The following is a 23,344-nucleotide window of genomic DNA, read 5'->3' on the forward strand; positions in this document are numbered from 1 at the left end:
TTCGAACTGATCTCAATATGACACTTTGGTTAAAATTTGATACTAGATACTTTTGGCCAAACATTTTGATGATGGCTGTCTGTTTCTTCCTGCTGGCTACTGTGTAAAACTCTTGTCCTAAATCTGTCTTCTGCAAAGCTAAGAGAGATGAAGACCGAATAGACAAAAAGGGGAGATAAGAATATGACAGAGACAGAGACATCATTAAATATGAAAACAAGAAAGAATCTCTGCTCTTACTCAAGCTCCACTTAAAGTCTACAGTGACGTTTCAGTCCTGATGCACCTTTGTCATCAGACTACATTAACAATGGTCCATTCACCACCACCACCACCACCACCACCACCCAATCTCCCCTCTGTGAATCACTATACTCTCATGTACCACAGCTATGAATACAGTATGTGGGCATATTTCAAACTGTAAATTGCACAGAGGGGTAAAGAACCAAAAAAGAGATGGAGTTTATGGAGACAAAAATAAAAATAAAACCTGAAAAATAAGAAGAGGATGAGAGAAAGATATGGGAGGCAAAGGGCAGAAGAGACGAGGGGTGGAATAAAAGAAAATGTGTAAAATGCAGCGTGGCAAAAAGAGAGGGAGAAAATGTTCTCTTATCTTTAAAGCTCTGTATCTTTTTGTAAACATTCAAACTGGCCAGCTCCTGCCTGCTTTATATTCAAACACAGTTATCTGTTGGTGATAAAATATTCTGCTTTTAAAAAAAAATTAAAATGGTGTATAGTATGGCTGTGCAGCTTATGTGTTGTCTTTCTGTATGTGTTTGCTGGGGTTACCAGGGACATCCATTCATCCGAACAATCACTCTGCGGCAAAAACTCTTGCTCTGTGTTTCTCTCTCACTTAGTATGGCACGCGCACACACACACACACACACACACACACACACACACACATACATTCAGCTCATTAGTGTGTGCTCAGTGTGCATGGCAAAGACTATGGGCCATCTTGCAGCATGGTGAGACACAGGTCAGTGGTTTGACTTTGGAAATCACTGAGGTTGCCACTAAAACACCATGGACTCTCTTTCAGCCCAGTCACAATATCATCACACTCGTTTTATTCCATCAATAAAGCCTCAGTTAATTTGCATTTGATGCCTTTTTAATAACATCAGCGTAAGAGCATTACGATCACGAGAATGCGTAAAGGAAAAGGCGTTATTTCAATTGATTATGTTGTATTTTAAAATTCTTTTGATCCTCATTTTTGCATATTACATAAGCAGCATACAAAGTAGGATACCTGCATGTGTAAGCTGTGATTAAATTTAATTCCAAAGGAAAAATCTTAAACTTCTAAGTAAAAACACAGTTACTGTAAATACTGATGGTGTAAACAGAGCTCTGTGATCCTACAGCTCTGTGCCACCTTAGAATTTATAGGGCGTGATATACACACGTGATATACTGTAAATGTTTATTAAAACATGCTTTTGTCACTGTGAGGTAATAGAATCTCTCCGTTCTACAGGACACGTCCATCTTACAGACTTCAACATCGCAGCAATTGTAAAAGAAGACCTAAAAGCAACCTCCATCGCTGGGACCAAGCCATACATGGGTAAGAAAATACACAAGGAAAGTTTTAACAACGGTGACATCAAACAGAAGCCAGGGGAGACGGTTTTACAGAAATCATGCAACATAACTTATATAAACTCCACAGAGCATGCTTATGTTTGCTAATCCAAAATCCCAAGGACACTGAGGGGATGTTAACATTGGTGAGCCCAGCATTCACTGGAGGACGCATCCTCCAAATCTGAGCATAGAATATTATTATATTATATGCCGTTACTGAGCAATTTGTTTGATCAATTTGTGTGTCTTTCTTGTGTTCAAATACAATATATATGTGTATATATATATATATATATATATATATATATATATATAGTATATTCTTGAGGCTTATCTAGTTAGATTTTGATGTATCCTGAGAGTACTGTTAACATTGTAAAGTAATGCTGCCTTCGGAAACAAACATTTATTCTTTTCAGCATCACTGCAGTCATCCTCCTCATTACTCTTAAGTCCACTCGCGATCAGGTCGATGTGTATTCAGCTCATGGGAGATCAGATAGTAGCTAGCAGGATTTCCAGGGGGATATGAATGACAAGACAGCATGTTTGTGTGTGGGTGCGTGTGCCTGTTTGTCTTTATCCTTATAAAGTATGTGCTCCTGATGGACAATGATCTTGTAATATTGTGTGACAGATTTCAGGCGAATTCTCTGTGGGGTAATAGATAATTCATGTATACTCTGGGAACAAGAAAACACCCTCTTTCGGAGGCTTCAGTAGATAAATTAACTTAACCCCTCCTCAGCGAGAGAGCAGAACGAACCTGCCGTGATGAACAGGAGTATGGTGTGCATGTGTGTGTGTATGTTCCTGACTATACAGTATGTTTCTCACAGTCCTGATTTTGACACCGTTAGATAACAAATCAGAGAGGGAAGGGTAAGTGACGGGTGATGGAGATTAGATTATTTAAAAAACAATTTGTTTTCATAGCTCATCCCACACAGAAAACCTGTTTACAAAGACATTGTGATGCTATATTGGCTCAAAATAAGATACCAAAAATGAATATATGCCTCTGGCAAGAATAATGCAATTTATGTTTTTCATCCCAGAACAACAACAAAAAGTCACATTAAAATGTGAAAACTGAGCTCAACATCAACCTGTAAAGGCTGCTGTCAGTTTCTCACAGTCCAGAAGTTACAAAAAATCATACATGTATTGTACATGTATGTATGTATGTATGTATGTATGTATGTATGTAGTGTATGACGCTGCGTAAATGTGATGATATATTTGCTGTTGGCCTAATGTCTGAAAAAGTATCCAGGTCACCTTTTACACAAAAGTCACAACGGCGCTCTGCTTGGGGAATATTTTCGTAACACTTCCAACAACCCCCCCCAGCTATTATTTCAGTTTTCACCCATGCTAATTTCATGGAAGATAAGCAGCAGAATTCTAATAAGTGATAAAAATTGATGAGAAAATTCACGAGGGCAAGAGGGAGCAAGTGTCCCTTGCATTGATGATGGTCATTAATTAAGGCTTCAACAGCAAAATAAGTTTTAGAATCTATCACAATTCAGCGCCCTTTCAAGGGCTACTGTGAGTCTGAATAGAGCCATTATAGAACATTTACATAACAAAGGGCCTATGTCTTGATTAGCCATGTCTTTGGCTAACAGATAAATGAAGCAAGCTATGTATTCCGTGTGTGAAAGGGGCTGTAGTTGAAAAAAATTGACCCTGAACAAAATGACCCCCAAAACAAGAAACGGGGATCAAAATACACAAACACACAACAAAAAAGTGCATTTCTAACAAAAGAAAGACACATACGCCATACTTTATTACCTTTTGATGTACAATATTTCTCTGTTTATCAGCTCCGGAGCTTTTTCAAACCTTCGAGGGGTCCCACCCTGGCTACTCCTTCTCTGTCGACTGGTGGTCACTGGGCATCACAGCCTATGAGCTACTAAGAGGACAGGTAACTGAGCACACACACACACACACACACACACACACACACACACACACACAGAGCACCATCACCATGTCCACATCTCAACTGAGCGTCGGCCTGGCACACTTTACTGCAGTAAATAATACATATGACATCTACAGGAGTGTGCTAGAAAAGTCCTGTCAGTAGGAAGGGCAGACATAAAGCGATTCCTCAGCCTTCACAAAACAAAAGGGGGGTGAAGCCATAATTGAATTTTACATTTAAGCTGACCTTACTGGGGGAAGATGTTTATATGTTTAGTCACGGTGTGAGACGAATTGCTGCAGCAGAATGAGAAAACAGAATTGAGTTATTTTCAGAGCCATATAATTGGAATTGATTTTTAAGATATAATTTATTCAATTTTGTGCTGGTCCCATCTGGAGAAGTTTAATTCTGATGTCATGGAAATAAACACAGGACATAATGTTTTCACTCTGTCTCCTCGCTGTATCAGGCCGAGTGTCGGAGCCGACAGTAGTCTGCGCATTGTGGACTTAATCCAGACTGCAGCTGCAGAATTTCCTCTCATATTTCAGGATGGTGATTACAAGCACTACAGTAACCTCTGTCTACACTGACAAGGAGCCAGAACACCTGAAACTGATCTGGAGCTGTCATGAAGTGATCCTGAAATGAAATCTTATTTTTAGACATTTGAATGCTCTCCCTCTCACCCTTCTCCATAAAACTGTTCACAGTTATTTTGCCTGACTCTTTCCATTATACTTTCGAGTAGTCCTGGAAAGCGTAGTCCTCCATCCAGCTTTATTTTACTTCCAAACCTTCATTTAACCCTTCTAAAATATGTTTTGTCCTCTTTCTGACCTGACCAAAGCTACATCTTATCTGCACAAAAATAGCTTAAGTTGTCTCTCTTACCTCAAAGCTGTGTCCTGTGATTTTCAAGCACTTTTGACCTTCACTCATTCAGGAGAGGATTGCTGAGCACACACTTACACACTTTCAAACCCAGGAATTACTCAGAGTGACATAGATGTTAGCCCCACTCTCTCTCTTTCCCCATACTCCACTTTTTGTAGTTTCTGTATAATATGCGTCATAAACCCTCTCTTAAACTTTCTTTCACCCCTCTCTCTGCACACCACCCACCCTCACCTTCTCCCAGGCAATTCATTTTCACTTCATCCCTCTGTCTCCTAGGGACTTTCTTCTACACCTGTCTCTGACTGCCACATTTCAACACCGTCTATAAAGCATAAATCAGTCTCAGGGCGTTGAAAACTGGCCTGTTGGATGTGCAGAATTATTTGGCTGTTGAAAATGGAGCGCAAGCTCACTATTATCCAGCTCCAGGCACATTTTGATCACTTCTCAGCCTTTACCTCATCTTATCTCTCTCTTAAGCTCCAACACCGTCTTATTTCATTCATGCTTCGCTCAGACCATCTAACTCCTCTCTCGCCAACCAATGCTTTCACTGCTGGGCCTGACCACTGGTTGCAGGTACAGATCCAGGCAGCTAAGCATCTCTCCAGAACCGCAAATCCATCACTGTCACTTAGTTTCTATGCCTCCAGCCTCTGTTTTCTTTCTAAATTGGACAACCCCAGACAGGGAACACAAAGACCTCATGGTAAATTTCCAAAAAAAAAAGAAAATATATTGTGATACATGAGCCAATTTCTGCCTTCTGAACATCTGACTCCAAAATATATTACTGGTTAGCTGACACCTTTATGTGTGCCCTGTCTGGGGAACATCTGCAGAATTGGAATATAATTGACATCATGCATCTAAAAGAGCCTGTAATAAAAATGAAGAATGGCAAGGCATCCACCTGGATTGCACGTTGTTTACTTTTCTCTTTCATCTTTCCTCTTTCTCTTCACTCTGACCCATCCAATAAAGCAGAAATTGCATTAAAAGCTTGTCATAAAGAGAATATGGATTTGCTCTTCTGTAAACAATCTGAGAGGAAAAGGCAAAGATGCAGATTTTCCACCTCCAACCAGCCTGATCTAACTGTGTCTTGTCACTGTGTAATTCTCTAACTCAAGTGCATGGAGTCTCTTTGTACCAGACTAAGACCAGAGGGTGGAGGAGCACTGATTTGAAGAAATCTCAACAGGCTTTCCCTTGTTTTCTGACCCATAGAAAGCCCTCTCACACTGCATGGCAGAGAGTTTAAGCTGTGTTTTGAGAATAGTCCCTTAGTCTCCGTTTCCTCTATCATTTGTCCTCATCAGGGCAGGAAATGGGTTCACAGAAGGTGAGCACAAGGAGAGGAGGAAGAGAGAGTGGAGAGGGCCAACTGCAGAGCAAACTTAAAGACACATACTTTATCAAAGAAACTCCTCCAGGCAGGGCATGACTATGAATACAAGTTGTCTGTAACATATTGTCTCTTCTCTGCTCCTCTCCTCTTTTCTAGAGACCATATGTGATGAGATCCAGTACACCAGCTAATGAGATCCTTCAGACCTTCCACAAGGTCCACCCCAGCTACCCAGTCGCCTGGTCTTTGGAGATGAAGTCTCTTCTCAGAAAGGTAAATGAGTTGCACATGCATAATGCACAGTATATTGTAGGATTTATCTCACCTTTTCACATGATACTAACCCCCTCACTTACACTCAATTACAATACAAACCAACAGGTAATGGGGGAATATTATGAGGGATATCTTAAAAAAGGAAAAGCCATTAGAAGAGGCATACAACCAGACACTGAGTGCTCTTTGCCATATATGTGTTGTATATGTGTACAGCTTGATGCGTAGGAAGTAACACTACACCAATCAACGCCTGAGGATGTAACTTTAACACTGTCCTTGGACGGATCTGTCATTTTTTTAAGGATGTCACATTCAGAAAACCGTGTGCTTGATTAATACCGGAAAATATTGCCTCATGTTGCTTCTCTTTATCCTTAAAAAAGTGTTACAAATTAATTCATGTTTTCCGCCCATGTAAACTCACAACGGCAGATGCAGACTGTTTCTTACAGTATATTCATCTTCAGTGCACAATACGTGCATTCCATCCTATAGTGGCATTTCGCATTGCTCAGGATCTGAAGTAACTATCCCCTGTGAATTTTTAAGTGTATGCCAAGCCTCTCTCAAATGTGGGTGGGTGAGAGTGTCACATTGTACAACAGATATTTCTTTGAATTAGGTCCACCACACCTCCAGAACGTACTGTGGTCATTTATTTAAGCCTGCACTTGTCAGCTTCTCACATCTGTGATTTCTGGTGGCCAAATTGATCACCAATGAAAAATTACTTGAGTAAACTGTAATGCACATGTTGGCTTATTTGACTATTGTGATCTCATCATAAACAATTAACTGACAAGAGAGGGTGGATCCTCTGCTACTTTGTAGGAGATACTTTGGATTTTTCTCTTAGGGTTGAATTTTTTATTTCCTGTGGGAAGACAATTATCCATACCTGACACCAGCACTTCATTTGGGCGAACAAGGTGCATCTAGAATCTTAATTAGGGGCTTTATTGCATTGTTGCAGCCCTACTTTGTATACTAGCTGTTTATTTGTACATGGAAATGTTTCAGCCAGCAGTGCAGCTTTAAGTACAATTAGTATTCCAAAAGAGGAATTTGTGACTCAGTGTTAAAATTACACAGTACATAGGTAAATAAATCAAGGTACAAAGTCAACACAACCTCACAAAGAGACAGCGCAGACACACAGAGAAGCACACACCTTGGCTCTGAAAGACTATTTATATCACTGCTTAATTATAATCATTTAGAGGTTTCTTTTTTTTCATTTAATGTAATTAGCATATTCTTAAATCTTAAGAGTGGATCCATAATTAACTGTCAAACATCTATTCTTCTTGTCGCAATTAGGCCACTTGCAAAGCTAACAGATACACTGTTGCTGTAGCATTTGGGTTTTGTCTTGGCAGCGATCCACTGCAGTCAAACTGTTGCATTACTTCGTGCTCAGACTCCTCGTACCTCATTGGCATTCCAGCTGCATAAATGTGTGTGTATGTGGGAGTGCAAGAGAGAGAGAGTGTGTGTGTGTGTGTGTGTGAGAGAGAGAGAGAGAGAGAGAGAGAGAGAGAGAGAGAGAGAGAGAGAGAGAGAGGGAGGTATAAAGAAAGTGAGAATGTAAGGGGAGAATTCTACGCTCAATATATTTGTCCTTCATCCTACACATTTCACAATATCTTGAATTCTCCTCATCGCCATTTGCTTCCTAAATGTATCTCATTTTCGTTTTCCTGTCACTCATTATCTCCCTCTCCCTCCATACTCTCCTGTCCTCTCCTTAATACTTTTCACCCTCACCCCTTATGTCCCCATATCCTCATTCTCAGACACATCCTTTAGGGCAAACATGTGCTCATGTCTCCATGGGACCCAGCCTGTAACTTTTCAGCCATGCCTCCCTGTGGACAATAATTCTTACTCTAATCCTTTTGTCTCATTCAGTTGCTGTGCATAGATGTCCAGAAGCGCATTTCCTGTCTAGCAGAGCTGCAGGATCTGGACTACATGTCAGATGTCAACTGGGACGCTGTGCTCAGCAAACAGCTTCCTCCAGGCTTTATTCCCAACGTGAGTATCAGAAATAAACTGAGCACTGCCTCAGTATGCTACCCTACAAAATGCTCACATTTGAATAGAAAAGAAAATAATGTTTATCTGACTTTGGTCTGCTATATAATCAGATCCACCACACTTTCTCCAATCACCCTCCCTGAAAAATGACAAAAAATATAGAACTGTCCAATGCTTTAAGAAGAGAATGAAAGCCAGTGGCAAAAATAAACAAATACCATGTGGTGAATATGCCATCTGTAGATGCCTTAGTACATATTTTACATCTTGGCTATTTTTTTACATTTCAGAATAAAAAAAACCCATCTATTCCTGAAACCCCTCCTCCTGTCTACTGTTCTCTCATGCCTATTCCCAAACCAGTATTTCCCCGAAGGCGACAAAAGATGCAAGGAAAAAAACGATGTAGCCAGACCTACCCACTCTTCATCTATTTTTTTCTAGTCGAGCTGTAGAGACCACCCCCTGCTGGGCTGAGCTGGATCTCCCACTGAGTGTAGACAAAAAGACAAAGCAGGAGACATGTGTGGATGCCTCTTACATACAGACAAAGGCAGAGAAAGCCTCTGCATATACCTGCAGCTCTACAGGTTGTCTCTAGCTCATTATGATGAGTTGGGTGAAGATAGTGCTAGCTGGGCTAGGGCCATATGTTAAAACGTTTCCAATGGCCACCGACAGTCCAACAATTGGCGATTGCCGATATATTTGCACATGCGTGTGCTGCGCGAGCGCCCACCAACACCCCTCATCCCCACCCCAGTACTGAGTTCAAGAAGCTCTCATAGCTTTAATAAAGAAAGTGAACTCACCAAGTGTCAAGAAAGGAAAGGAAAAACGCCTATTTTCTGCATTAAACAGAAAATACAACTGTACATCCTCTGAATTCAAGATCTAAACTAGGCGATCTTAAAACAAACTTCATTAGAATTCGACAGAAACAAAATATTAAATTCACCAAACTGTCTTTATAAGTAGTTGATTAGTATTAGTCAATTAGTCTTTACACAGTTCAAACAATCACCAACTCTGGTGTCCTAACTGTCTAACAGCGATACACTGTTGTTGTAATTCACCACAGTGAAAATATTCTGGCTCTACAACTATTCTTCCTCTCACTAGTTATTTGGCTCAGTGTGTGAAATGTGCCAGTGAGGTAGACCATTAAATTAGCAAAATGAGGGGCGACTGGTTAGCTCAGTGGGTAGAGCTGGCGACCCATGTACCGAGGCTGAGTCCTTGCTGCAGCGGCCCTTTGCTGCGTGTCATCCCCTCTCTCTGCCCCGCTCTCCTGTCTATCTTCAGCTATCTCTATCATAAAGGCAATAAACTATATATATATTTACATATACCTATAACTGATTAATCTGCTAATTATTTTCTTGAGCAATCAATTCATTTCCATTATAAAACCTCAAATGTTTTACAGTCCAAAACCCAAAGACACTCTGTTTACTATCATATCAGACAAAGAAAAACAGCACATTCTTACAATTTAGAGACTACAACTATGGGTTTTGGCATTTTTGCTTAAATCAATGATCAAGCAATATAAAAACTATCCTGTATTATTTGAGTGAAGCAGCAAGGTGACAATAACTGTCAGTGCTTAGTGTCAGAATTGAATAAATGCAGAATAATGACTGTTGAAAGTGAACAGATGACTAAATGACTTTATCTAATTCTAAGACTATAGCGACTGCAGAGCCGTGAGTATCCCCAGTGGTCAGGCTGGCACAGCAGAGGAAAAACACAGAGGATCGATGGGGAATTGACAGTGTCTCTCTATCTAATTATAGGCCTATCCTCTGTCTTTACTCGCTTATGGACTCAGCCCTCATGCTTCCTTTCCTAAGTTCCCAATATTCAGTCTGCTTGTAGAATAAAAGCGTCATCATTCTGTATTGTATCAAATCGTATAATATTATACTGTATCGTATGACACATCAAATTTAATCACAGCCTATTCAGTTATGGGAATCAGATGTCAGAAACACTATAACACTACTTGTTTCTAAAAGGGTTGCCAAAAATAAAACCATGACAATCTCACAAGATAAATATTTATAAGTGTTGACTTGGCATTTAAATGTTTTTAAATATTAATAGGATTCAATATTTGAAGACATGGATCCGTTGTTAGTCCTTTTAAATGTGCCCTTGCATGTGTCTGCGTCTCCACAGAGGCGGAGACTAAACTGTGACCCCACATTTGAGCTGGAGGAAATGATCCTGGAGTCCAAACCGCTTCACAAGAAGAAAAAAAGGCTTGCTAGAAAAACCAAGGACCAGGGATCTGATGGGTCCCCACAAGTAAGGCTTTCAACTAGAAGCATTAAACACATCACACAAGAAAAATTAAAAGAGTTTGTTCCAAAATGAGATGACTAATATTTGAAAGCAGTAGCAAACAAATATAGTTCAAGAGCCAGTGGTACGTGTAGGTTTTAAGTCATCAAATCACTTAAAGAGCATCTATAATTTGGACACTATGCACCTTTTTTCACTCAGTTGCATATAAACATATAAATGTAAACTTAATTCAGAGCTGGTGTATGCTGTCTTCAGAGGATCACAAATGCCTCTCCCTCTCAGTGTCCATCATTATTCAGTAGAGAAAGAAAGCTGACCGCTGGTTCCATTTGGCCCAGTTACAGGTGATAAGTTGCTCCTTAGTTTGTCTTTTAAATGTGTCTGGGGTGCTATTAAGATTGTTGAGGACATTTTAGAGCTCTGTCCTCCCTCACCTTCGTCAGAACAAATGGGCCAACCTGCCTGCTGAGAGTATGGGGAAGGCAAAAGAATACAATCACCTAGCTCTAGTCTTTCAGTATTTCGCACTGTCCACATAAATCAAATGTTGTCCTCTGGGTGTTTATACAAAACAGAGAGGAAAGCACTGAAAGGTTAATTTGATCACCCGGTCAAGTGAGAGACGTGGGAGGAACACACACACACACATAACACACTCATACACACCGTGATAGTGAAAGCTGTTAGGCAGCAGTGATTTTATTTTTGGTCTAGTGCAGCAGTGGAAACTGATCACTGCAGTCATTTTTCTTTTAAGGCAAACTGTAGATCAAAAGACCTCAAGTCATTTGTGTTTACTTGCATCTTAAGCCCAAATAGGAGCTATGATGTTGAAAAAGCTTGGAGGAAACATAAAATATATATATTTTTAAATTCTATAAACGTTCTATAAAAATATTTTGTGTGAGAAGAAAGGATGAGTTGATGCAAGGGCCATCCCTACATTGAAGACTGAAGCCAGCATTCAACATGTTCCTGCCATTATAGATATTTTAGTAATGCACCTTTAAAAACAGGTAGTCAGGTCTGTTTATCAGAAGAAATGTATTTACAGTACAGGGGTCAATTGATCAGTACAACAGGGAAGTGCTACACTGAATTCTAGGCTTTTGTCCAATTTGGAATCTTTAGCGTTAACCATTGAGACAGTAAGAGATCAGAGAGATCCAACAGTGAACACTAAGCGGCCATGATTTGATTACTGCACTTTTACCAGTTATAGTATAGTAATAGTGTGTGGTGGGCCTGTCACTGTTCACCAACATTGTGGCACACCACTGAAACTTACTTAGAGTATACACACACACAAACTATGCATGCAACCTAACCTATTGCACATACAACGTATGCCCTTACAAAGTCAATACATTTGGACCCTCTCCCAGTCTATGGCACATTAGAACAGTTTATGTGACTCTTTTCTAATAGAAGCAAAGCAATTTGTGTGGTCTAGACTCTAGATCACATACCTTGCCAGCCTGCAATAAGAAGTCAGAGCTGGCCCAATGTGCCCCATGTTTTAGGAAAGCTGACAGCTGCTTGTGGAGACCTGCCTATGTGTGTATATCATTGATATCTCACTGTGCAGCCAGACAACATTTGTCATCCGTTGGCCCATTCAGACAAAGAGAATGTCTCCTATTCTAATGAAATAATGATAGTAGCCTTTCAAGGAAACATTATGTTTATGGAGTAAGAATAAGTAACAGTGTCCGGTCAGACTAAGGGAAACTAACATTAAATCCATGAAATGGTTTTGTACTCTAGTGGTTTCCATTTCCTAATTAAATTACCTTATTCATTCTGGTGCCAATAAGGCATTATTTGATTAATGAGTAGTAAATAGTAATAGTGGTTAAGGTTTGTTAAACATTCTTGAAGAGATCAAAAACAGAAGATAACCGGAATACATTTTAAGTCCTGTTGAACTCCCTCTCTGGAACACTGCCACTTTAGCACAATAACATGAGCAGACAGAGTGTGGGTCATGTGTCCTCCCATTTCAAACTACTTGCCAAATACCTCAGTGTCACTTTTGAAGGTGTTTTTGATAAACAAGTTTGTTCAGAAAATCTAGCTCAGGGTACAGAGGAAATGAAGTTTTTAATGACCCCATCTTATTTTAAGATAATCTATTCTGTAATGAGCTTTGGGTGTACCTCCTGTTGTCTGTTGCTTGTTCAGAATTCTGTGGCCAAACCGATCCTATTCTGGCTTCTCAACATTACTTCCTGGCTTGACTGAATAGACTTTTTCTATATTCTTCTGACTATTTGATCTAATTGTCCCCCTCTTTTGTAGAGACTTTTGTTACATATTGTATTGTGTGTTTAAATCAGTTAACAACAGTGTAAAATACAATACTGAAATATTTACCTTTCTTTCAGAATGATTTGCTTAACGTGCATGTTGTTCATTTCAAGTAGTCATATTTTGCAGCGTGTGCAGTTCTGTCTGTATATCAGGGAGAATAGTCACTTTACTGTCTATAAATATCAGTTTTTGTTTGTGCAATGTTTTGCCATATCTATTCACAAAGGAGCTGTGGGACCACTTGTGATGGATGCATGTAAGAAAGAAAAGGAAAGAGAGTGAGTGTTATTTGTGTGTGTGTGTGTGTGTGTGTGTGTGTGTGTGTGTGTGTGTGTGTGTGTGTGAGAGAGAGAGATGAAGGTGGTCTTGCAGGATTTCTGAAGCATAACAGATCAATATTGAATGAAGTGAGGTAGTTGCCCTAATGTCTGCCCCAACCAACTTTTTTCTTTACCCCGAGGCCGCTCTGTATCCTTTTTTTGCATATTTCTCATTTTCCTCTCCTATCTTATTTCTTCTCCCCTGTCCTCAGACCCCTTCTACAATGTTGTCTATATGTCACTCTCATTCTCTCTCCCCATACAGTACTGGTCCCCTTCCTCATCCATTTTTCCAGCTCCTCTTTTATCTCTCTGCCTCCCTGTCGCTGCTATGCTCATAATGCAGCATAAAATTAGCTCAATTAAATCACTGATAATATACAGCAGAAAATTGGACTCGTGCTGTGAGAACAATATAAATTGGCGGACTCCCATCTCACACACACACACACACCTCCCTCCCTCTCTCTCTCCTAATCAGAGATGTCATTCAAGTTTATTGTTCACTGCTTGCATGAAATATACTGGAACCCTGTCGTATAGAATTTATTTAGACAATGTACACCAGGGTGCATTCAAAATAACAATACAGAGGGACAAAGCGCAGAAGGGTTATTGTGCATATGTATGTATGTATGTATGTATTTGTGTGTCTGTGTGTGTGTGGAGTACAGTATAGCCATTTTAATGAACCTTCCTGTAGTCATTTAAATGCAAGGGAGTGAAGACAATGTTGAGGATTTGGATTTTGAGACACAGCATTTGTGCTTTTTTAGTCTAAAGGTAATGTTAGGGTTAGTAGAAATATGTTAAATGGTCCAGTAGATGCCACTAAATCCTACACACTGGACCTTTAAATGATATGCAGAAACTAAATTTCAGACCAATTTAGAATAGTTATAACTACCATAATAAAGAAAAAAGTATTACAATATAATTTCCAATTAGCCTAACCTTTTTAATTACAGCTTAAACAATCTTTCTTAGACTATGTTTTTGCAAGGGTGTTATTAAATGTTTGGTAGAGTATTGGCTAGTTGTTAACATCTGCTCAGCACCAAACAGTAGACAGACAAAGTTAGCAACCAGCTGGTGAGCATAAGGGAGCATTTACCAGCTAAAGAACCAGATTTCCCTCAGGAGTTGGTACAGACCAAAAACAGAGCTAAAAGGAGAGTGACTATCGGACCTTTGGACCGGTACTTTCACCAGGTGGTCTAAAGAATGATAATGTTGCTCAGTAAGTGCTAGATGAGAAAATAAGCAAATGCTGGCTAACAAGTTTGCCAAATCAACTTAAAAGGTGATGTTATGTCGTTCTCAACTCCATTCCACTGCCTTCAAGTTGTCACGGAAAGATGTATTGCAGGTTTAAGGTTACTGAAAGCTGCAGTAAGATCATGTGGCAGAAAGACAGATGACTAGTTCAGCACTATGGAGAGAGACACAAAGAATAACTGGGTTTCAATGTTTTGGTTCCATGCCAATAGACACAAAATACCATCCTGTATACAAATGTATGTATGTGTGTTTGCTGCTAAGAAAATAGAAGTTGAAAATATGGGAAAATCACTTAATTAGCATTAGAGTCAGGTAAATGAATGGGCTACTAGAAGAGTCAGAGAGCTGCCAGTGTATCTGGGGATGTGGCTCTGTGTGGCACTAATTAAAAGTGCAGAGTCAGAGCTTGTCTCCAGTTTAGTTCTGAATGCAGGAATATAATCAGAAGCAGTCAAACTGCTCAAAATAAAGAACTTGTTCCAGTAAGATTTTTAGACTGAACAACAGCAGGCTCAGCTAAAAATTTTGACATAAAATATGTGTCTGGACTGCTAAAATTGTAGTTTGAGCATTCTTCCTAATCATTTTTCATTATTTCCCATGGGGTAAAAAAACATCACTGTTTTTCATTTATTATGAACCATGTATTCCATATTCCCTCTCTTTCTTTAGTCCATGATCTAAAAGTGATCAAATGTACTTGAACCTGTACTATATCATAATCAGAAATACTAATTTATTTAATTTATATATATATATATATATATATATATATATATATATATATATATATATATATGTAAATAATAAACATAGACCCGACTATTGCACCTTAATCAAATTATTGCATCACTTAATGTCCGCTCATGCTCTCTGCACACTCATGCAAGGTTTTTTGTTTTTGTACAGTGACCTTAAAACTGTATGAGATTTAGAACATAAATATAGCAGCGAAAAACTATTTGTTGTGTAAAGATATAGAGGAGCAATGACGTCCTGAGCAGAGAATGATGTGGCACTCCCTTTGATATCGCAGCCTTTTAGTGGTTTGTTTGCATAGCCAGCCTGCTGCTTGCACAGCTGAGTAGAGCGACTGACGCAACAGTTTTTGTCATCCATCTCGGTGAATTAAGGATTTAATTTGACCAAACCAGAGCTGGTGATTGCTGAAAAGACCAACAAAGGCTGTTTTGGTGAGTTTTATTTAGTTTCTGTCCACTTTGAATGAAGTTACAAAGTGAAATTACTGTTTTGTCTCTGGAGTCTGGTGGCCATTGTGGCAATAGTATGGATGTTTCTGGTTACACAAAAGGTCTATCTCTGTAGGGGTCCTTTCCACAATGTTGTCAGACACTTAGAATAACAATCTGGGCCTGTCACTGACAAAAACAAAAACAAAACAAAAACAAGTTGACGTACTGTGACGGGCGCATTTGTCCTCAAGTATTAATGTTAGCTTATGCTGCAGCCATTGCAGCCCCTTTCATGAATATTTCCGCATCTAACTCTTTGAATTAAGAGTTTATTTTGACCAAACCAGCAGTGGTTGGTGATTGTTGGAAATACTGTGGAAAGACTGAGTTTTGTTGTGTTTCAGTCCCATTGTTTTGGTCTGAGATGCCGGTGTGATGTCGGTGTGTCCAGTACACAGACATACATTAATTTCATGTATATCACCTTTAAGATAGGAATCAGGAATTATTCAAATATTATTTAATTTATTATAGATTGTTTAAATTTGACCAAATTCCTACTTCAACCATGAGCAATCACATTACAGACAAAAGCTTTCCTCAGCCTCAGACAGAAACACAGGAAGCCTATAGAACATCGCTGAGAAATGTCCCTGTTAGGCTCTCGTCCAGCAGAGCACTCCCTGTTGGTTTGTCTCATTAAATGGAAAGTTTAATCTAGCAGCTGGAGCAATTAGCTTCTGAACTGTCTTTTTAAAAGCATCAAATAAATAGAGAGAGAGGGAGAGACAGAGCGAGAGGAACAAGTGGTGAAGTGGCTGAAGTTAAAGCATTGTTAGTGCTCTCTCTGCAAGGCCAGAAGCTTCTTTTAAGTACCGTCCATGAGCGTCATTTCCACCAAACGTCACTTCTTTCTTCCTACCAGCCTCCTCTCTCCCCTTCTTTCGTTCCATCCTTATTTCCTTCTCTTTCATTACTTATTTTCTTATATACATCTTTATGTCCTTCTTTCCACCGTTAAATCATATTTCTTTCCTTCTTTACATGTTTCCTTCCTTATTTTTCTTACGTCTTCCTTACTCCTTGTTTTCTCCTTTCCTTAGTTCCCTATTTACTTCCATTCTTAATTCCTCCCTCACTCCCCGGAGAAACCAGAGATGTGCTTTGTAAATGAACTGGTATATGTGGAAAGGTTATACAAAGGCTTTTTTTTTTTTTTTATTGTCAGGTTCTGTCATGCCTTTACATCTAAGAACGTGTCAATATGACAACATCAGTGAGATACTACATCATACCGTGTGTCTCATCTGTCGTATCTCTTATGCATCACATCTATCACTGATGTTTGACAAATTATGCACAGTATTCCTCCTCCGTCTCTGTCTGCTCTGTTTGTTTCTTTGTCCTTTCGTTATTCTGCATCATCTCCACACAAGCACACCCTGTTCTCCCAGTCTCTGTCTGGATTCTTGATGGTTATATAGTTATGTTCCTTGTATTTCCATATAAATTTGCTATTCTTCTCTGTGATACTTCTGTGACTGTAACCAGAAACCAGACTGCCTTTTTTTTTCCACCCTCAATTAACATATATGTTAATCATAAACATGCATCTTGTTTCTTCACCCTCTTCCTTTCTCCCGTGCACACATGCAAAATGATTACACAATGCGCACTCCACACCTTCTGTTCTTTTTTTTAATGTACGTGCACAACACCCTCGCCTGTTTCCCTTTTTCTCTCTATTTTCCTGCCCTAAATTAGTTGATGGCTTTTGGTCTGCCAGTGGCTGCTTCCCCACTGTGACAGCACCTGTACATAGCCTCACTACTTGGCTGTGTGACTGACAGATCTGGGCAGGGAGTCAGCCACATCTCTCCTGAAGGCGCTTCCAGGAGCCTGGAATTGGGAGTGTTTGAGGGTCAATCTGACTGGAGGGGTGTGTGGGAAAGCAGCATGTACTCCTTGTGTACGCACTGTCTGTGTTTTTGAGTATGAGGCCCTTCTTTGCCCTAATCGTAAAAGGTTGAGGAAATCTTCCAAAGTAAAGACATTTTAGAGGTACCGTGTGAACAGTTTGGAGTTTTTTGTGTTCATTTTGAAATCTGTATTTTAGTTCAGGTGAGGCCTAGTTTTAAAGGTGTATACACGCAGAAGTGATATTGGTAGATCTTGGAAAATCTTCTGCACAAGCAAATGAACACACCCTTCTGCATTTGTTCATTTTCTCTGTTGTGTTCTTGCATCTCTGCTAGTTTGTCTCTCTGTCACACACACACACACACACACCATACACAAACACAAAGTACAGTGTCATAATGATGATGTATCTCTATGATCTCTCTCCTCAATGCCTCCTTTGGAGAGTGAAAAAGCACCTGTCTACTTGCCTTGGCACTACAGTAGTTGTGAGAACAGCCTGGCATGACAGGGCCGGATGTTCTCACTTGATTAAGTGGGCCAAATATGTATGAGTACATGGAGCAGGTGGATACATCAGAGCATAAGTGTCCTCTAAAGTTAAGTCAATTTCCTCTTCTGGCATCTTATTAAAGGGGAAGAAACTCACATGAGGAAAGTAGTGTGTATTGCCTGTAGGACATTTTGCACTATACCATGTGTGAGTGTGTCAGGCAGCCGGTACCACAAAACTGCAAGTTATGTCTCTAACAAGTGACACCAAAACTAATGTATGTGCATTTAATGTAATTCGATTCAGCTGGGAACAATAATGACTAATGATTGGCCAAGGTTTTTTTTTGTTTGTTGCTTTTTCAGAATTGCTTGCAGTGGTCATTGAGTTGCTGATATTGTTCTGTGTTTGTCTCTCCTCCAGAATGGTCAGTTGCAGCAGCGATTGGATAATGTCCAGAGAGACTTCATTGTCTTCAACAGAGAAAAGTAAGGAACCTCCATTAGATGCCCTATACACATTCTCGACAATATTGTAAATCTAGTTTTCTTGCCACTGTAGTATTAACTTTAAGTAAACATCACAACCATAAGTGTTGTGAAACTTAAAGCATTCCAGAAATAATGCTTGTTTTTCAAAATAAGGGCATAATTTTACTTAAAGTTAAAATAGTTTGTATAATAATATTTGATAAATGCTGTAAATGATGTTTGGTTGACTGATAGATAAAATGTTCTGCAGTTTCTAGGCCTTGTTTTAAAGTGAAAAAAACAAACTTACTTGCTGGCTGTTGAAAGCATGTAGGATGGTGTGAAAGGACAGTATTGTGGCTATTTGTGGCAAAGGATCTAGCCAATATATGTAGGTGTGTGATTAAGGCAGAAACACAACAACTGACAGATAGGGTCCCCCATGTTGACTATATACTGGAGGTAAATCCAAAACTGACTAAATTAAAGAGACAACATCCATTATTTATTTGCATAAGTAAATGTTAAAGCTAGTCAAATCTTTAAGGGGAAAACAAGAGAATAATAGAACTGAATAATAATATTACAACAGAAGACTTTTAATAAGATATTTGATAAGAACAGAGATTTAGGTCAATAATTGTCTGTTATAATCTGTCTAAATCGTTCATCATTCTTAGATGCAGAAGGCATACCAAATAGATACTGAATCTTATAGAAGATTAAGATTTTGAGGAAAAGAAATTAGACCTTTTTTTGTTAAAGGCGTGCGTGAATGGTTGGGCAGTGTTATGCTGGGTAAAATAATTTAACTATGGCTGATCGTGTTTCTGATAGAGGTATCTTTTTATACTTTCTTTAGGTGCTGGCATATGTTCAATATTAATAATAGATGTTCTTTATTTACTAGGTCAAGGAAAGCAGTGGTGGACTCAGACTCCTCTGAGTTGTCCATGAGTGAGAAGAACAAGGCAATAGAGGATGGACAGAACAACAATGTTGAACCGGCTGCCTACTTATCAGGATAAGTCTCATGACCCGAGATCCCTACCAACTCCCTTATCACTTGCATCTGTCCACAGCTTGTAGATCAGCTAGTTACACACAGACACCTATTGTTATATCAGCACAGGCACTCAAATGCGGTCTTCAATGTTCCTGCACCACTACATTGTCTATACAAACGCAAATGCAGTATGCATCACGGTTCATCCACAAAAAACACATAACAATAGCTCCAGAACTGCAGGAGTGAAACGGGACTCCTGGAGCAGCAGCCATGCCACAGCCAGACTTTTCGCTTTGCTGTCACCAAGAAGAATGATTCTCAACAGAGTGTCACTCACATCATGCTCCCTTACATCACTCTGGTGCTCTAAGGTCTGCTCAACCTCTACTCTGGGCAGTTTGCTGAAGTGAAGAGGAAGTCACTCCCCTGCCGAAAAGGAAATAATGCCGCATCTGCTCAGCTGTTACAGAAAATAAAAGACTGATGTAGTCAACTATGGCTGAAAGCTGTATGTGCTGCTGCTGTCTTGGGCGAGAAACTCAGATTTTTCAGTTCAGCGAGGTATTTTCTGGTTAATTACAGTTAAATATAACACTAGTTATCCAGTGCTACATAGGAATGGACTTAACAAGACAAAAAACAAACACTTGTGTGGCTGCATCTACATGACGTGAGAGTCGAGCATGACACTAAGAGTAAAAAAGATTAAAATGGAGAGGTTGATAGGGTAAAACGAGGCCTTTGTTTTTAAGACAGCAACCACAGATTCCTCTAAGATAGAAAATAGAGAGCTGAACTGTAGGCTTGAGCGTGAATGGCTCACTTTATCATAGCAGCAGATACATGGTGGTAGTGGTCATTATGCTTAGCTTTGCTAGTGAAGCTAACAAAGATGGTAGGATTGTAACATTTGGTATAATGTCCCAGCTCCATCAGCTGCAGATATAGGCAAAAAATGCTGCAAGTTTTCTATACTTGCATATGCTTTAAGACAATACAAGAATCTCAAACGCAGACAAACAATGGTTTTATGGTTAAGCTTGAGGGTCCATTGTTGACCTTGGAAGTTTATTGCTTAGTTAAGGCCACCAGATGTGGTTGAAAGCTTTGAGCACACCAAGTAAACACACCTTCTGATGAAAGATTTTTGTCGAACTGGTTTTAAACTCATTTAAAACACTTGACATTTCGAACTGACCTTTGCCTCAATCTGCAAATGACCAGCTGGGTCTTGAAATAAAGGTTTGTAGCTATGAAAACATAGAAAAGGTAGCTGGTAGATGTTATATGTTCTGCACTGAACCTTGCTTTGCACATGCTTCTTCATCAACTGTAGCATTTATGCACAGGGAGGCAAAAAAAAAAAATCTAAAGCTGTGAGTAAACACTTATTCCCTTAGGGATGGTTTTATAGACAAGGATTAAGCTGAGTCCTAGATAAGATTCGTTTTTTGTTTTTTTCCAGTTACTGTCTGCATCGAAATTTTGTTTTTGTCCAATAATTTTTTAATGTCCTTCCTTTTTGTGTGGGATACAACCAATTACATATGTGCCACCAGATAAGTCTGTAAATTTGTATTTGCAATTAATTGCTTCCATACAAGAATACATTCTGTAACAGCAGTCTTTTGCAGATGGTATTCAACATTAATTTGGCACTACCTGGATAGCACAGAGGGAGAATATATTGATTTTCAAATTTTTGGTTAACAGGAAAAACAATGAAGGAAACAAATAAACATCAGGAAAGGCAATGCCCCTCATTCTTAGTGTAAGATTTACTGCAGACTTGGCTAAAACCATGTCTAAGAAAACCACACCTGCCTCTGATGTTTGCAGAGGGATGCCTTATACCATAGATATGGCACACAGCTGGTACCCTTAAATTATATGTGTAGGTAGAAAAAACCTGAGCTTTTTTTCACAACCAGTAAGTAAATGTGATTTCTACTAATGCCTAGTCATTCTATTGACCTTGATCTGCAATATCTGCAATATGACTCACTCCTTTCAAGCCTATGATACGTGTAATTAAATTTAAAACAGATTTCACTCTATTCAATTCATTACTGTTGGCACTTTTCTATTGGAAATTGATACAATGTTTTGACTTACCTTTGTGTTGTTGTTGTTGTTGTTGTCATTGATGTAATTTTACAGATCCAAAGGTGGTTTCCTGTACGATATAGTGGGGTAGTTAAACAGATGGACTAATCCTAAGTATACCCTGAGTAAATATTATTTGTGAATGATTATCTTAATTTGTTCATATATGATAGGAGGACCAGTTGTGTTGAGTTCATCGCATCAGGTTAGTGACTGCTGATGTAGCAGATGGAACCATTCCAAATGGTGAACGTATGAAATAATCATTGACAAATAGTATTTGATCCAGGTAATACAAATTTTCGACAAAACGTCTATCTAAAAAAAAAAAAAATTAGTCCGGGAACAGAATTGTTCCCCACCTGTGAATTTCATTCTTATCAAGGTTTTGTTGTCCTTCAGTTGTCACTGTGTGTTTATTGTATTCAAATGTGATGGAGTTGCAAACTATTAAGGTGTGCCTTAAATAATAATGACTTTCTTTTTTCTGAACCAATCTGGCTATGCCTGTGCTTATTTCACTTTATGTCTTACTGAATTACGGTATTTTATTGAATAAGGATTATATAATAAGTAAAAGGGATGGGGAATGATATCAATAATAAAAGTTTTTTTTAATATAATTTGGAATTGTGAAAGGATATAAAAAGGGGAAAATATGCTAAAAGATCTATACCCTAATCCAAACTTGGATATAAAGGTATGTACTGTGATTGTGTAGGTGTCGATTGCTCTCTACTTTCCTAAATATAATGCTGCCCCCAAATGTTAACTGACTAGTAGTGCAGTTTAAAACATACAGAGGGGTGGAGAGACTTGGTATGAACACCCATGGTTAACATATAAACATATAACTGAGCTACAAAGATAAGCACTGAACACATTTTAAATACAATAGAAGGAGAAGTGGAAACATAACGCAATCCTCATCCCAAACTCAGAGAGGTTGCTGTTTAACTTCACATGAGTCTACTTTGGCAAAGTGTTAACATGCTCTCTCTCTCTGTCTTTTCCAATGTGTCTCAGGGCATTCCTTGATAATGAATCCTCAGTATCAAACACGCACCACAGGCATTTCCTCTTCTCATCCACAGTTAACAGATCTGTGTCCACCACTTCCCTAGGTCATCTAGAGGGCACAGTCCCTTCTCTTGTTCCCAGTGGGATGAGCTGAGGCAGCACTTTTTCACATTAATGGCTGATCTGATTTTCAGTTGATGAATGCCTTCCCAATCTGCCTGGAATCACCACAGATAAAATGCAGACAACCTTGGCCCAAATATATATATTATTTAAACTCTTATCTACTTGCTGTCACACACACACACACACACACACACACACATTTAAGATCTTTCTCATTTAAGTAAGGAAATGGTGGATAATAACTATTAACGTACATTACCCTCTCCAGAAATATTCTACAGTCAAATATACCAACATACAACCACCACACGCAGCACACCAGATTAGACTGAGGTTTGCTGACTCATCCCTCTATCCAGACCAATTCCGCATTTTACAATCGTCATCTCTGCCGCCTGTCATGATGGCTTATGATTTTATGAGGCATTTACTCAATATTAAACAATGCGCGTGGGACATCACAGCAGCAGTTTTACCAGTAGGCCTCACAGTGAGGGTGAGTATCCCCCCACTACTAGGGAACATAATGAGACTGAGTGGATACTTGATTCTGCCAAGTACTTAGACCCCAGTGAGAGTGTCATGTTTTGTTAAATTATTTTTATAATGTACTAAACTTACACAGTTTGGACACACTTCAGCCTCTCATGACAAACA

General features: G+C 39.1%; 1 protein-coding gene across 3 annotated transcripts in view; it reads left to right on the forward strand.

The window, feature by feature from the left end:
• Positions 1-22,037, forward strand: part of stk32a (serine/threonine kinase 32A) — a 64,574-nt gene extending 42,537 nt beyond the window's left edge. For 2 of the 3 annotated variants that reach the window (XM_051401654.1, XM_051401653.1), the window contains exons 7-13: positions 1,499-1,588; positions 3,444-3,547; positions 5,961-6,077; positions 7,995-8,120; positions 10,308-10,436; positions 18,380-18,444; positions 19,337-22,037. In XM_051401654.1, the coding sequence (XP_051257614.1) occupies positions 1,499-1,588; positions 3,444-3,547; positions 5,961-6,077; positions 7,995-8,120; positions 10,308-10,436; positions 18,380-18,444; positions 19,337-19,454 (749 nt within the window). In that variant the 3' untranslated portion in view covers positions 19,455-22,037. Of the gene's footprint in view, positions 1-1,498; positions 1,589-3,443; positions 3,548-5,960; positions 6,078-7,994; positions 8,121-10,307; positions 10,437-18,379; positions 18,449-19,336 lie in introns of those variants that run through there. The other variant, XM_051401655.1, reaches the window with a different exon arrangement.
• The last annotated feature ends 1,307 nt before the right edge of the window (positions 22,038-23,344 follow it).

Source organism: Dicentrarchus labrax, unplaced genomic scaffold, assembly GCF_905237075.1.
Source record: "Dicentrarchus labrax unplaced genomic scaffold, dlabrax2021, whole genome shotgun sequence".
In the NCBI taxonomy this organism is placed as follows: domain Eukaryota; kingdom Metazoa; phylum Chordata; class Actinopteri; family Moronidae; genus Dicentrarchus; species Dicentrarchus labrax.